This window comes from Pezoporus flaviventris, unplaced genomic scaffold, assembly GCF_033815535.1.
Source record: "Pezoporus flaviventris isolate CSIRO_AGI_PZ_B2104156 unplaced genomic scaffold, CSIRO_AGI_Pfla_v1 ptg000083l, whole genome shotgun sequence".
Lineage (NCBI taxonomy): Eukaryota > Metazoa > Chordata > Aves > Psittaciformes > Psittacidae > Pezoporus > Pezoporus flaviventris.
In genome coordinates, this window is record NW_026892631.1 from 6,889,369 (window position 1) to 6,905,476 (window position 16,108).

Sequence of the window (16,108 nt, forward strand, 5' to 3'; positions counted from 1 at the left end):
GCTGTGGGTGTAGGCAAGAGGGGATCGAATTTGCTTTTAGAAAATGAAAATGAAAACAACCACTTGCACAGTTAAATACTTGCCACTGCGTAAGCTGTTTTGCTTGCCTGTGCTACTGACCCAGAAAACAGCTGTCATACGGTTATTACTTCATGTTACTTTACACAAAACACAGAGAAGCTTTAAGATAGCAAAACCCTTCCTCAAGCAATGCAGGACAATATCTTTACATTATTTACTCTCTCCAACTGCTCCTCTAATAGAAAAGGATAGCTTTCTGAATGCTTATCAGAGTCCTTTCTGCAATGCCTTTGTGATTTCAGAAAGAAAACATTAAGCTGCTGCTTGGCAAACAAGCACAAATCTTTCAGAAAGCACAAACGTAAATGCTCATCATCAAGTTGTTTGGGGCAGACAAGTTGCACTACACAAGCTGTAAAGAAAGCTTAGGCTTTATGTTTCAGATTACTGTCACAGCACCAAGGAAGCTTGTTTAAAATTTAGGCTGCGCCTTGCATTCTAAGGTACCATATCTTTTCTTAACAGAGATCTTAAAATGAGCACAATTAGAGTAACGGAGAGGAGCTTCAAGATGTAATTAAGTGAGCAGCAGAGGAAGGGCTGTGCTTTCCAAACAGCTGGCGCAAGTCTCCCGAGTGACTCCCTATGAACCCGACCCTTGGCTTGCCAAGCAGCAGTTTGTTTTCAGAGCCAGTGCAAGGCTGCTGTTCACAACTAATCCCTCTTCCTACTTACAGTTCGGTGGTGTTGGCAGGGATGTCCCGGGGAACCTGGACCACTTTGCTCTCCTCACAGATGAAGACCGTTCCCACGCAACGGCAGGCATGGTGTTGGCATCCCGAGCAGCATGCCACGATAACCAGCAAGCAGGCGAGGACTGGAGACATCTCTGCCTTCACGTCTGTGCCCAGCTCCTTCATTTCAAAAGGAGGAGTGCAGAGACTTCCCACCCATCTCCCCGAATGGAAGACCCGCCCAAGAGCTGGGACGAACCTTGTGGCCCTTGGGGGATGACTTCTGAGCAAGTTTTGGTTCATGGCCCCAGATCCTTCCGGACCTTACAGCAGAGATGGAGTTCAGCAATGCTGATTTTCCATGAGAAGAGTATTTTATACTTAAAGCAGTGTTGAAATCACAGGCCCAGCTGAACTAACCAGGGTGCTTTTGATGCACTAGGTATCTCCACTGGGAAAAGCTGCTTCCTTCTCAGCTGTGCTATTTTGCATGTTTTATTTGGTAAAACCAAGGGACAACAGAGCATTTTTACTTTCTACAGCCCAGGCACTTTTGTCCCCAAAGGATAGGCACTATTTATGCTCCCCTTCATGGATCCAAGAGCCCCTGCTTTTGTGTTGCTCCTAGGCAAATGAAATGTGTTATTTTTTCATAGGGTATATAATCTATTTGATAGGTTAAAAGCTGTACAGTCCTAAATCCAGCACTAAATAACACTATATTTTCAGCTGTGATTATTCTTCATGTACTTGCTGATTCATCTCCTCTTCTCCTTGGCATCTTTACAGGAACCCAGACAGGAGAAAATGCCACAATCCAAATAGTCCCTGTGTACTGGTAAACCAGCTAAAATATCTTTCTTGCTACATATATTAATCCTCAAGGAAGGGACCTTGTGAACCCTTTCCTGTCACTAGGTCATACTGCACCAGGATATCACTTGGAACCAAGGATACAACCTACAAGACACCTGAAATGAGAATTTTGAGACAAAAAGGTGGGGTTTTGCCTTTGTTTGGTTTTGTTGTTCAGTTGGTTGGTTGGGGTTTTTCCCCCCAGGTTTTTGGTTTTATGGTTTCATTTGGTTTTTTCTTACTTTTCTTTTAAACTGTAAATATCTGTTTCAAACAGAGCTTTTAAATCACATGCATTTTAAGGGACTACTGGAGCCTGATTCACATACAATTCTTCACATCGCTGGGAAGGATTTTAATCTTGTTAAAAGCAGCTGTTAGGTGTTTTTTCTGGGGTTTTTAATTGTTACTTGTTTGGGTTTTTTTTCTTCTCCCATAATCAAAAAGCGTAAGCAAATATAATGAGACACAAGACAGCATCTTTTCTCTGAAGTGTGCCACCCTAAAGATTCCAGCATCCTCACCTTTACAATAAGACTCAAAATGTAGATGTTTCTGATACGAGCTAATTAGTATTTTAAAACTAATTCACCTAATTAAGTTACCTTAAGAGTTAGCCTAATTTTACCAAGTATCATCAGATATTGGTTATTCTTCCCCCACTCATTTAAGCCCACTCAAGATGAGAACAGCGCCATTTAAACAATAAAGGTAAAATAAAAATTAAATCACAACAATGTTTTTCTTACCAGGGTAGGCTTGTACTGAATTGTAAGAGCATTCGTTTAACTGCAGGTGTAAAGCAGAGCCCATTTTGCTAAGGTGTCCGAATGAGTTTTGTGAGAATGACAGTGAATGCCACAAAAGAAGTAACGAAACCATGAGTGATGTTTTTGTCATATATATATATACACACATATATATGTCTGCCTACCTATGCTTTACTTTGAAACACCTTAGAGCTATAAGATATATAAATTGTATACAGACACACACATATATATCTCTATACCTACCTATCCTTTCCTTTGAAACAACTTAGAGCTACAAGATCTTCTGAAATGAGTACAACCTTCAGTTTCTTTTATACCCAATGGGATGAAAACTGCAAAAGTCCATTCTCTGATCAGACAAATACCCATTTAGTAAAATACTGTCTGTAGCCCACTGCAAGTTAGACTAACTAGACACCTTAGGATTTAAACAAATGCCAGGAAGACAATTCATTCAAAGCTTTTTTGGTTTTGCCTTTTCAATAGCAAGTCTCTAGTTTCTACAGCTATAGATTGAAATTAGACTGACAGTCAACCCCAAGTACAAAAGATGAAGCTTAATGAAAATACAGGGCAGGAGAACATTTGGTTACAAATGAATGCAAGCCGTACCTCTTCATTCTGACATACATCAGTATAAACGGTCATGTCACACTGATGAAATGGATAGTAATATTTATGACGTAGTCTTACAAGTGATAACATTCTCTGAATGTCAAAATAATTTTCACTGATACGAAGACATTGTAATTTGACTAACTTTGGGCTTCATAGTTCAAACTACAAAATTTCTTTCAGATGGTAATAATAATTCTTCTATATGCAAAAGTCAGGAGATTAAAAAATATCACCAGGGCTCCAAGAGGTCTTTCCAGCTATTAGTGACTTTTAAAACTATACCAACTGTGCCTTATTTTAATATAGCTAGTAAAGCATAGACTTTTTAAAACATCAGGTCGGGCCCAGCAGCAAATCATGAGCAGCATGAAGAAAAGTTAGAGGAGGAGGTTGTCTCCTTCCCCTTTTTACGTGGTAAGGCCATTTTATCAGTCCAGTACACGTTGCTCCACTTTGATTTCCAACAGCTAAGAGTGAGATCATAGAATCAAATGGCGATTATTAAATAATATTTTAAAATCCCAAACCCCAAGATTCTCTTGAAACACCATGGAGACAAGACATTGAGGGAAATATCCAGTTACCATAATTTTCAAGAAAATAGAATCATAGAATCATAGAACAGTTAGGGTTGGAAAGGACCTTAAGATTGTCTAGTTCCAACCCCCCTGCCATGGACAGGGACACCTCACACTAAACCATGTCACCCAAGGCTCTGTCCAACCTGGCCTTGAACACCACCAGGGATGGAGCATTCACAACTTCCCTGGGCAACCCATTCCGGTGCCTCACCACCCTTACAGTAAAGAACTTCTTCCTTATATCCAATTTAAACTTCCCCTGTTTAAGTTTTAACCCATTACCCCTTGTCCTATCACTACAGTCCCTAGTGAAGAGTCCCTCTCCAGCATACTTGTAGGCCCCCTTCAGATACTGGAAGTACTTAAAATCAGACTAGTATGCAAAACAGAACTGACATTTCACTGATATTAGAGAAAGTACTAATGCAGGACCACACTAAAACTATTTGAGGATAAATGAAGACTTGAAAGGATTTCCAAGTTATTTTATGCATACAATCCAAGGTCTTGCAGAAAAGACTCTGGTGTCTATTAATTTTTTGAACTGGGAATCTCCTAATCTCTGTTCCTGACTGTCAAATGACACACAGCCACACCACTACAGTCCTCTGATGGATTAATCAGATGACAATCCTCTCTCTACCAGTTCAGGAGCACGATTGTCTCCTCTCAGGAAGAAAATCCATGTAAAGGAGGGGAAAAAATGAAAGATACCTCCTGGTCTCTTTCTGGGGTGGCTGCACTCACAAGTCCTTGAGTACCAGGTTGGAGCTACAACCATGCCTGAAAACCCAACAGACCTGTTGCAGGGGATCCATGAGTGCTACCTAAAGCTAGTCATAATTATGCCCCATATCTTCGTGTCATCAGTTTCATACTTTTTCTTCAGTAGCTTGTCCAAAGTAAACTCAGGCCTCCACTGATATACCCCAGCAACACACTCAGCCAGAGCACCACATCCTAGGCGCAAGGAGACGGCTGACTGTGATGATGGCTGTCATTGAGAGACATACTGTCAAAAGTATAAATGCAGAGATGATGGTGGTTTCAGATATTTATAAGAGCCTTATCTTTGCAGAAGAAATATGCTCTAGCTGGCAAACTGGTCCTGAGTGTGTAAACCCTTTTCCGAGTAAGGAAACAGAAATTTCCCCAAATTGAAGCACTGTAGCAACAGACATGCAATTGAGTGAATTATGACAGAAATTCAATGATGACATTATAGATTATGAGATTAGAGGATTTCTGGGGTAGACAGTTAATTCAAGGTTATATGGTCACCAAGAGATCTTTTTTGACACAGTAGTAAAAGAGTCTGGTTGATAGGACTGGCCTCTAACATCAGCTTTGGCCTCTAAAATTAGCATTAGTCTAATTCTGTAAGTACTGAAGGGTTTTGCAGATCACATCCTCTTACCAAGAATGACTCCTGTCCCAGGCCACTCTCATCTGGATCGATGAGTAGGAAGTAAAATGAACTACCCCAGGTCTCTGCCGCTTGCCCTCACTAAACATGCTCCAAATATACTGAAAAGGCTCTAATTCCATCCACCATGGTGCAGACAGGATAAGCACAGCACCTAAATCCAGCTCTCAGGCATGGGAACAGCTTTTTCTCATAAGGTAGGAAGCTTACAGGGTGCTGGAGTACATCAACCTACAGGCAAGCAAGTTTCTCCTTGTGTTTCTATCTCTTGAAACACAGCATGACAGCTAATTAAGTAAAGACACTTTCTGTTGACTTTTTCTAGCCTCAGAATAATGTCCACTATATAAATGCTACTGTAACACTAAACCATAAAGCTAAATAAAACCGTGTGTTATAAAACTGTGTAGGCAATAAATCTCCTGTATGAATAGATGAGATACAAACCACATCCAAAAGAAGTTTAGCCTTCAAAGAGTGGAGATTTCTTACCCTGTGGATGATTTCCAGCGTATCAGTTCTTCCTATGGGTTTTTAGAGGTAGCAATAGCATCTATTGCCCTGACTACCACGCTATGATCAGAAAAAGGAGTTTTCTACTCAGAAAAGCTTGCAATGTGAGATGTAACAGATAAACACCTAAAAGGAAATTCATAAGAGGGAATTTGACACATCATTGATTTACCTTTTGTGAATGACCAACCCGGGTTTTAAAACAGCAGATCACAGAACCCAACAGACCATTCACCTGATAAAACATGTTTTAAGCTTCTTTTCAGAAACAATCTTTCTGAACGGACTTTTTTTCTGGGTTGTTTTTTTTCTTTTGGTTTTTGTTAGCTTCTTTTTTTCCCATGAAAGGTAACTATTTTTAAATACATTTTAAGGGCCAGACTTTTTATGTGCCCTCAGTGTTGAGAGCATAAAACATTAAACTAGCCTAATAAAGGCAGTAGCTCATTGCTCTCGTAATTCTTTAAGCCAGCTGCTTCTCACCTCTAAAAAGAGAGCGAAATGGAGATAGCAAATTAGCCACCAGAGGGAGTGCATTCACTCGAGAAAACAAACTAGTATAAGGAAAGGATTAGAAATTTGATGGAATTTCGCTCACACGGGGTTCTTGTGACTGGCGTTTGACTTCCAAACTTGGCCATGATTAGTTATCTTATTAAAAAAATACAGTATGCAGGCAGCTCAGAAGGACTGACACCTTGGTCTTGGTTTATGGTTGATCTCAATGATCTTGAAGGTCTTTTCCAGTGTAATGATTCTATAAACAGCACCTCTGCATTGTGTTTAATGCAGCAATAACCAGCGGCACTGTGTCTCTTGCTTCCCTCGTTGTCCATCTTCTCGTCCTTAAAATCTAATTAACATCTGATATAAATAGCCCTGCCTATCTCCCTGATTATGGAAGGACACTGCCCAGCATGGAAGGGCCTTGGACACTTGTAATGGTTTTGCTGACGCTTCTCAGCAGTGACCATGTCCTTGTGTTATGATCTGGGGAATAATGACTGTCTTTATTTCAGTCTGCTCCAATACTTCAGTGGCTTTTATGGCTGACAAGCTCCCACCCAGCCCTTTATCTGTATGATTTTTCAGAAGTAATCTAAGGATATAACTACCTCATGTATTTTTGGACCTCGGGAGACATATGCAAGAGACAACACTCAAGTTGGAGAACAGTCTTTGCCACCCAGTTTTGCTCCCCAGGTTCAGGTTTGCTCATCCCCCGTCGATAATAAAAGACACAGCCCATCTGCTAGGTTTCTATCAAGTCTGCACAAGCACAGTTATAGAAGTACTTTTTCATTGCATTGTCCATGAGTGGGTTTGACTAGACCAAAATAATGCACAAGTGATGCCGAAGCCTGCCCAAAATTGCCCTTTCCATCATATATTCATTCCCAGCACCTTTCCCAGCCAGCAAAGCATATCCAAAGGCCAGAGATGCAAAGCAAGAGAAACTTTGCCTAACTGGAGTGTCAAGCAGACCTGCCTACAGACAACAACAACCATGCACTGTTAACAGAACCTCAAATGCAAAGCCCCAAACCTGGGGAGGATGAACCCCCTGCAGCAATACACGCTGAGTACTGCCTGGATGGAGAGAAGGCCTTATAATAGACAGAAGTGATGGTTCCCTTTAACTCAGCGCTTGTTAGACCACAGTGACAGTACTGCGTCCAGTCTGGGATGCCCAGTAGAAGAAAGACACCACTGCATAGAATCATAGAATAGTTAAGAGTTGGAAGGGACCTTAAAGCTCATCTAGTTGAAACCCCCTGCCACTAGACCAGGTTGCTCCAAGTCCCATCCAACCTGACTTTGAACACTGCCAGGGATGGGGCAGCCACAGCTTCTCTGGGCAACCTGTGCCAGTGTCTCACCACTCTCACAGAAGAATTCCTCCCTAATGTCTCATCTCAGTCTCCCCTCTGTCAGCTTAAAGCCATTCCCCCTGGTCCTGTACCTACAGGCCATTGTCCAGATTTCTTGTCTGCCCCCTTTAAGTATTGGGAGACTGTTATGAAGTCTCCCTTAGGAAGGGCCATTAGGTCTTTAAGCAGGGAATTCAGGGAAGGCAACCAAGACAGTAAGGGTAGGACCATCAGCTCTTGCCCTGTGAGCTGAAGCTGCGAGAGCAGGGCTTGTTCAGCCTGGGGGAGGGATGCCTGTGGGAGGGATGCCTGTGGGGAGGGGACCTAACAGCACCCACAGGGAGGTAATCAAGAGAAGGGACCGAGACTCACTGCAGTGGTGCAGGGTGGGAAAACAAGAGCTGAAATCAGACATTCAGACCAGCTATAAGGAGATAATTTTTCACCTTGAAGACAGTCAAGGAGTAGCACAGGTGACTAGAGAGGTTGTGTCTCCTTCCACGGATTTTTAAGAGACCAGACCAAATAAGACCCTGGATAATCCAGCTGACCTGACTTTGAGATGTGGGACCAGAGACCCCCTGAAGTCCTCTTTCCACCTTTTGTGATTCTACTTGTGGCTCATAAAAAAACCTCTCTAGGATGTTTAAAATAGAGAATGACTATTCACTCGTTTCTCAAGCCTACACTGCCAGTTGCTTTTGAGCATGGTTACAAGTTACTACTCAGCTATTAATCTCTAACCCATAAATAACAGAGAAATGTTCATCAGCATGAATAAATAGGCTGGCAATGCTTCCTGCCCACCAGTTCCAAGTTCATAAGCCTGCTATCCAGGAAGGTATGCAGTTAAGCAGTAAACCTAAACTTCTTACTCACCAAAATTCAAGAAACCATTAATACTTTCAAGTACAATTTATTATGAAATAAAATGAATTAAAGAAACTTCACCCTAATGATGCTGCCCCAACATGTCACATAATTAGCATCTCCTAATAAAGAAAGAAAGCAGCCTGGAAGAGCATACATGAGGAATTTCAATGATTGAAATACAGTGATATCTGTAAAGAGAAAACTTGCTTATCTGTAAAGAGAAAACTTGCTTAACTCCATTAGTACTTACAGTACAGCCTATAGACAGTGCCAGCAACCTGTTGTTTGGCCAGAGCAACTAAGTTTGCTGAAATTCATTCAGATTTCATGAGTATTTCAGGCATTGAAATACATTAAAGAGGTCTTAAATGGAAATATCCTTACAGCATACCATAGGTCACTTAACTTTCTACTTCCAATGCCTTTAATTTCAAGGTTCTCTGCAATGTGTAAAACTCTATCTTCTCTTTTCTTGACCTCAGAGAGCTTAGGAGAAACCATCTCTGCATGAGAAAAGCTCAGCCCTGATGGATACTTGAAAGGCAGTAAATATCCTTGTGGGAAATTAATTTCTTTCTGACAATACCAAAAAAAGACAAAAAAAAAAAAAAACAAAAAAACAGGGAAAGGTAAAAATAAGAAATTAACATTTGTTAAGGCCCCTAAAGAAGATGCAAATGCCTAACTAATCCCTGTAGCAGACTGAAGAAAAAAGAAGCGAAAAAAGTATGAAAGCATTGCACAATTAGTGTAGGTTATTAATATTGATAGAGGGAGGCTAAAAAAGTGGCTTAATTACTTTGCAAGAGTTACAGTGGGTTGTAAACTTACTGCCTTCCTGACAGGTAGGCTAAATAAGCTGCCTAAGGTGATAATTAGGAGCCAGAGAGTTCCTGGGTCTTTTTTTAACACTATACAGTGAAAATGAATATTGCACCTTTGTTTCAAAACGCTCTCAGAAGGGCACCTGAGGTTTTTCCTACTCTTGCTGAAGCTTTTAGAGTAAATTAGAAAAATTATTTTACTGCATTCAGTGACTGATGTTGAGTCACACTAAAGCCTGAATGTTGATCTCTGGCAGCACATTCCCTCTTTCGCTCTTCCTGCTGGGACTCCTCAGCCTCTGCTGAACAGTACCGTTTTCCCCATGCAGATCCACCGAAGTTAATAAGATTAGTTATGGAACAAGGTTCTGCCAAACATGACTAAAAAATTCAGTATCTGCTCCTTAGCATATAAAGTAATGAAAAATGGCACACGCCCTTAAAAGTAAGCAACTGAGCCCAGGAGAGCTCAGCCTGTCTAAGACTTTATGCAGCTGGAGTCCTGGTGAAATAGAAAGGGACAGCTTCCAGTTGCTTTAGCAAGCTTGAATTGGTGCTATAAGACTGCCCAAGGGTATATTCCTCCTTGGAGCAGTTTTTCTTGGACACCTTTTCTGCCAGGAAGCAGGTTATTGCATGAAAGGTGACAGAAAGTTGCCTCCAATTCTTGTTCTGCCTGCAAGTGCTCTCAGCACACAGGGAGCAGGTCACTCACAACTCTCTGTGAAAGGAGAAGAATAAGGTCCTGCCATTGCTCTTAAGGCAAATAAAGCAATGGCAGGTAGACTAATGAGATTCTGCAGATAATGAAAAAAAGCTTCTCCATCTCTCTCAGGTACTTTATAGTTCTCATTACCATGTTATCAAAGCACCTCAGAATTCTAACGCACATTTTAATCCCCATTTCTATGGCACAGAAAGACCTCTAGCATCATTTTACTGATGATGTGCTGGATAAGCGTCAGAGAAACTAACGGCACATCCACAGCCTGGTGGAGGGTGGATCCACCCAGCTGCAGAGCAGAGATCCCTGGAGACAGACCCCAAGGAGGTGCACGTCTGTGCACAAGTATATCCCCACAGTGATGTGCCTGAGCCAGGAAGCTGTGCTTTAGGACCCCACACTGCAAACACACACACAGGACTTCCAACACCCCTCTGGCCCACCTGCAGCCACTTTTGGCATCTGGCATGTGCTTCTCTGCATATCCAGACCTGGCAATGGAGAAGCAATGCTGCTGCCTGCACCCTGGGGAACTCAATGGCATCTCCTGGGGAAGGACAGAGATGCACTGAGCTTCCCCCCTCACATCCCACCTCACCTTCCCCTTATCTCTAACACTGCATCACACCTGACAATCAGATAGGACTTACTTGCTATTCAAAGGATTAAAACACACTTTACAAGCCACAGTTGAAGTCCCAACAGATGTACAGCTACCCAAATTGGGCCACTGTACCAGAAGATCATGACCTGTGTAGGAAACAAATGTGCTATTATTGTATTAGCCTGCTCACTTGCACACCCTGACAAATTACATGTCCTGCACTCAGAAAGGCTCTTCTGGCTGCTGCCACCCTTGTAACAATGCTAGATACGGTTCATTGATGGGTTAGCTGAGAAAAGTGTTAGATACCTAAAAAAGATTTAAATCTATTGAACGCTGTGAACTCAAAGCAGAAAGAAAAGCAAGACTCCACCAAAATATTTCATTTTTCTTACCTCTACTACAGCTCTCCTTATCCTTTTGGCTCACATGACATGGGTTAACATAATATAATCTATCAACAAATGATGCATCCTATTGCATTACATCTGTCTGAGACAAAAAAAACAAGTACCTTCTGGACTAAGCTGACAACAATCTAGGCACAACAACCCAAACCTAAACTGCCTGTGGAAGGCTGCAGAACTATTTTACCTTTGGTGATTGCTGCTTTTAAGATGGACCGCAAAGGCAAAGCACAGCCTGTTGAATGCTGCCAAACCAAGTGATGAAGACCACACCTTGCCTAATTATGACTAGCCCAGGTGAAATTCAAAATGCCTGGAGACTGACAGGTGAGGTTTTGCACTGTGTCTCTTAAAAAGTACCTATGGGGTGTTTTACAAGCCTGATCTGCATGTGCTCCAAGCTGAGCAGAAATCTCCTTAGGACTCACCAGTTCATGCTCAGTGCTAACCAGCCTTACTCTTATAACTCCTGATTGGCCTGGCATGTGGGTAAAGAGACTTTGCCTCTGCTTGCAAAGCAATGTGTGGGGTGCCCTTGGAGAAAGCAAGCACTGCATTGCCAGCCTGAAGGACGTTACTGTTCATTGTTTATACACAAAGCAAAAGAATATTGCTTTGCACCCTTCCAAAGCACAGTAGTTTTGGGAAGTAGAAAGAAGGCTCCTGGCCACATTTGGATGCTCTCTTACAGAATGCAAGAAGGCTGAAAATTTCCTTATAGATTCCCCATCTGTTAAACCTGGGCTTGCAGCGCTGTCCTCAGGAGCCAGTTAAGCTTGTTTGCTGCTCTGCATGAGCAAAGTTTCTCTCTACTCAGGATATGGGGCTCCTGTTGGAATCAGTTTAAGGTGTCCATCCTTTCCATGCATGGCACTGTAACCACAAGGGCTAGCAAAGATTTACTGGCAAACTGTGCTGACATTCACCAAATTATCACGGTTTTCTATTATTGTGCAGCCCCTATATACATTTCATCATCTATGCAAAACCATGAAACAGACATAATTTCAATAACAGATACATTGAGTTAACGTTGACATGTTATTTATACCAGCTGAAGATGACTGTGGCAACAGAAGAAATGAAAAAGTACCAATAAGATACAACTAACATTATGGAATATGAAGAGAGATAAATAAGAAGGAGCAAGGCTATATTTCTCTTGATTCAAGTGCAGCTATGCCAGAGCACCACTGCTGATTTGGCCTGCAGCAGGCTGAATAAACAGCTTGCCTCTGGATGAGAGCAGCAACAGTGAGACATCAAAAAGGCAGCAAATCTTAAAGAATGATGGCACAGTTACGCTGCTGGGCTCTAATATAATCAGCTTTTATGGAGAGCTTTCCATCGCTTGCTCTTAAGGCCTAATTGCAAGGCATTATCTGGCCAAACAGTGTATGAAGTAGCAGGTAATAATGATTGCCTGCAGGAACCTCAGGTAGTGCAGAACACAAGATGAGGAGCTATTCTTACCTCACTTATTACCCAAGAGCTGAATCAAGGCGTAGTTACAGTTGAGCCGTTAAGCCACTGGTCACCCTAATATATCTCAATTCAAATTCATTATAGGAGTGATTTTACCAACTGCTAGCAGTGACACTGAACTGTGGGAAGAGGACTGAGTTTTGAATGAGGAGGAAAATGACTAAACAAGACTCTCTGGGGGAAACCCCCTGTTCCACTTGAAGAAATTAAGATCTTTAGTCCCTGCCTGGTTGTTATGCAAACCTGCTGTATTGGCATAACAGTAGGCACACCTCCGTGTAAAGAAAAGGGATGAATAACAAACAAGTGAGTCACTATAGAGGTATATAAAGCTTTGGGAGAAACATAAACCCAGCCTAAAGGTACCCTTCAGATAAGATACATGGCCAAATCTAAAGCTAGCATTAGCTGACAGAGCACCAGCAAGTCATCCAGCTTCTAGGCAGAAAGCATGCGAGCTCCAGCAGGGAAAAGTTCCCAAAGCTGATCATGGCCAATATTCACACTTACACATCCTACTGCAAACTCAGGCTTTTGTCACTGACAGACCACAGATGTTGTATGGAGCATTCTCCAACATGTGTAGGAGAAGGTGGCACTTCTGCCATGTATGAAGATGATAGCACAAAAGTTGAGCCTTTCATCTGTAAATATCTTCTGTTTCATCCCTTCTTCTCTGCCTCTGACTTGTCTGTCATAGGGCAATGTGGCACATTTCTGGCAGCAGGACAAGGCAGAGGGTTATGTACTGTTTGCTCCCGCTTAATCTTCAGATCCCATAATGAGATCAGAGTTCCAGATTCATTAAAAAACCCCAAAACAACCAACAAACCAAAGCATTTCTCAAATACAGAACTCTGAACCCACCCCATTCTGCAAAAACCTTGAAACAAGAGATCCACAATCCCAGCTGTACATGGCTTCTCAGCTCAATCTACTTCTGAAACCAGGTGCCACCTTAAAAGGGAACCAACTATGGCACAGCACGGGGCAGGATCAGGCCTGACACAGGCAAGATCCACCATTGAACTTTTCTTCCATTTATTTTTAAATGCTTCTTCCCAGGAAGAGGATAGGGAGAGGCCTGTAGAGGATGATTAGTTTCAGTATCATCATTTTAGAACGGACATGGGGGAAATGATCCCACTGGGCTACATCCATGGACCTTCTAACAATAAGGACATCCCTTAGGAAGCATCTCTTACTACCTGCTCTCTGAGGCTAACAGCAGTGACTGCTATGTGCTCAGAGGAATCTGAGAGGCACTGAGGGCAGATAATACAATGGTACAGGTTAACCTCACCTCCAGTGGTAACCTATTGAGAAAACCAAATGGCAGTCCCCCAGGATTTCTGAAAGAACTCAAGAGTCAAGTAGCTGAGTTACTAATGCCAATACATAAGCCTATTAACTACTTGAAATGTTCTCCAATCTAAAAACTGGGTGTAATGTCAATCCTTAAGAAAAGTTCCCAGGGAGACCCTTTGGGAATTGCAGGCCTGTAACCACGATGGCAACACTGGGCAAACTAGAAGGTGTAATAAAGGATGCAGCTACAGAGCATGGAAAATGATAAGAGTTGTGAGGAACTGCAAAGGGAAATCCTGCCTTGCAGATCCTTGCAGAAAAAGGGCATCTAGTTGATACAGTTTATTAGTGTTTCCAAAAGGCTTTTGACAAAATCCTTCATAAAAGGCTATTAAGGAAGCCAAATAGCTGTGGGAGAAATGGGACAATTCTGACCTGTGCAAAAAACTTCGCTAGGACATAGGGGTCAAAGTGACGAAGCTGGAAGAAAGAGCTGATTTAAAAGAATTTGGTATAAGTTTACAAAATAAGGACTCACATGGAAGGGATGTCCTTTCATTCCAAGGACTAAGGGCATCAGATGAAGCCAGGAGAGCTGTTTTTTTAACACAACAGATAGCAGACCCATGTAATTCCTTCTTAAAATATACTGTGGGTGCAAGACTGGACACTGGTTCAAGGAAAGATGGGATGAATACCTGGAAGAGAGATGATTTAGGGTTGCCAAATGAACATGCAACAAAAGACTTAGGAAACCCCTATAGCTGCATGAAGTTGGAGGCAGAGAGAATATTGGGAGAAAGGTATCACATAGGTTTGCCTGCTCTTCCTTTTCTTCAGGTGTCCATTTTTGATTACTCCTGGTGACAGAAAGTAGATCCTTGGTGTGAACATTATCACCAGTTTTAGGCATGTGAGACCCGACAATGGCCAATTATGAGTTAATCAACAATTCTACAGTAGCTGAGGACCTTCTATGGTGTTAACTGGAATACTTTATTTAAGTGAATCTCCTAAGTTTTCTCCCTGATACACTCACTGTCTTGTACAGAAGTTACAATACTGAAATATGTTAGTACTGATAATTCTAGAGCTGGGAGAAACTTTCTAGTAGTTAGCTCTTGAGTCATATATCTGCACTGCCTCCAGATTCATGTAAGGACAGTGGTTCATTACTAAGAGTTGAAATCATTGCTTGCCAAGTGTATGTCTAATTTTATGCATTTGAATTGTTTCATGAATACCAAACTCGATGCTTAAACTTGGATACAGGCTTGAGAATATTCCTCGGTTTGAGGCTTCCCCTCTTTTAAAGAAGTCAGTGCAAGTATTTTCTCTTCTCCTCTGTTAAGCAAATCTACTTCTGAGCACACTATAACTGAAAGATCACCTCTGGTCTCTTGATGCATGGCGTATACAAGAGAAAACCAGATGTTTCTCTGATCGTTCACTTCAAGTTTACTTGCAGAAGAATGATGCAAGACCACCTGAAAGAGAGTGTTGAACAACCACAGACCTGCCTTAAGCATTATAACCGGCAAACTATCATGAGCACAGAAATCATCAGATTGGTCATGAAAAGGAGAGAGATGTTTCTAAGAACCGCAGAGTTCCCTGAAACAAAAAAGCTTAGCAAGTAAAATGTTCAGAGGCAAACGACTTGATTCCATATTTCCATTGTATTTTAACTTTATGCTTTTTATCCTTTGATAATGATCCACTGAGTTTTAGTGGTTCTGCAAAATAATGCACTGATAGCAGCCTGTATAGAAACAGTACATGAACTACTACTACATTTCCCTATTGAGCACTGCAATTGCCTCTGAGTCCTGCTATGTACCTAGTATTCATTCTATTTGCCAAGCCTAAACAGGGACCAACTGCTGTGCTAGACTATGGATTTTTTGTTCATTAATATTTACCCTGGGTTTTTTGTTTTGCTTTAGCCTGATTTTTATGTAGTGCGCTGAGTCTGTGAGACATTTTGTCAATAAATGATAATGGCATTCTGCGCATATGGCGCTCCTTGCCCTTGTGCGTCTGGCAGCTGTATTAGCAGAACCCTACCTGGACATAGCCTCTGGAAACTCTGTAAAACCTAGTTTTCATACAAAATCCCACCCTTCGAAGGATGCTTCTAAAAGACTCCTTTGACTTGACTTGGATACATTAAGCTTTTACTAACAAGATTGTTTCATTCCCTGAAACAAATGTCCTTAAAATTTGGCATTGAGAAATGAGAAGTTCCAGTTGAGTTCAGCTGTACCTCTTCCTAAGGGTACTACATTAGATTATTTTGCATAGGATTGCACTTACTTTTCCTAGGACTGTAATGCCCACTGCCACAAACCTGTCTCACTTACATGAAAGTATGCCAGATACTGCAAGCAACATCACTGCTGGTGGGAGGTATCAGCAAAAAACCTGAGTGCAGACCACTCAGTACACTGGTTGGTGAGCACTCTTGTTGTTTTCAGTTATATTTTATATT

The 16,108-nt window shown here is 41.7% G+C and overlaps 1 protein-coding gene across 3 annotated transcripts in view; it reads right to left on the reverse strand.

Moving 5' to 3' along the window:
- Positions 1-1,096, reverse strand: part of FSHR (follicle stimulating hormone receptor) — a 76,862-nt gene extending 75,766 nt beyond the window's left edge. The window contains exon 1 of one of the 3 annotated variants that reach the window (XR_009747211.1): positions 757-1,096. Coding sequence is in view for 2 of the 3 variants with exons in the window: in XM_061475337.1 (XP_061331321.1) it covers positions 757-1,058 (302 nt within the window). In the remaining variant the exon portion in view is untranslated. The remainder of the gene's footprint in view (positions 1-756) is intronic. The other 2 variants (XM_061475337.1, XM_061475335.1) reach the window with 2 other exon arrangements.
- Positions 1,097-16,108: the final 15,012 nt, after the last annotated feature.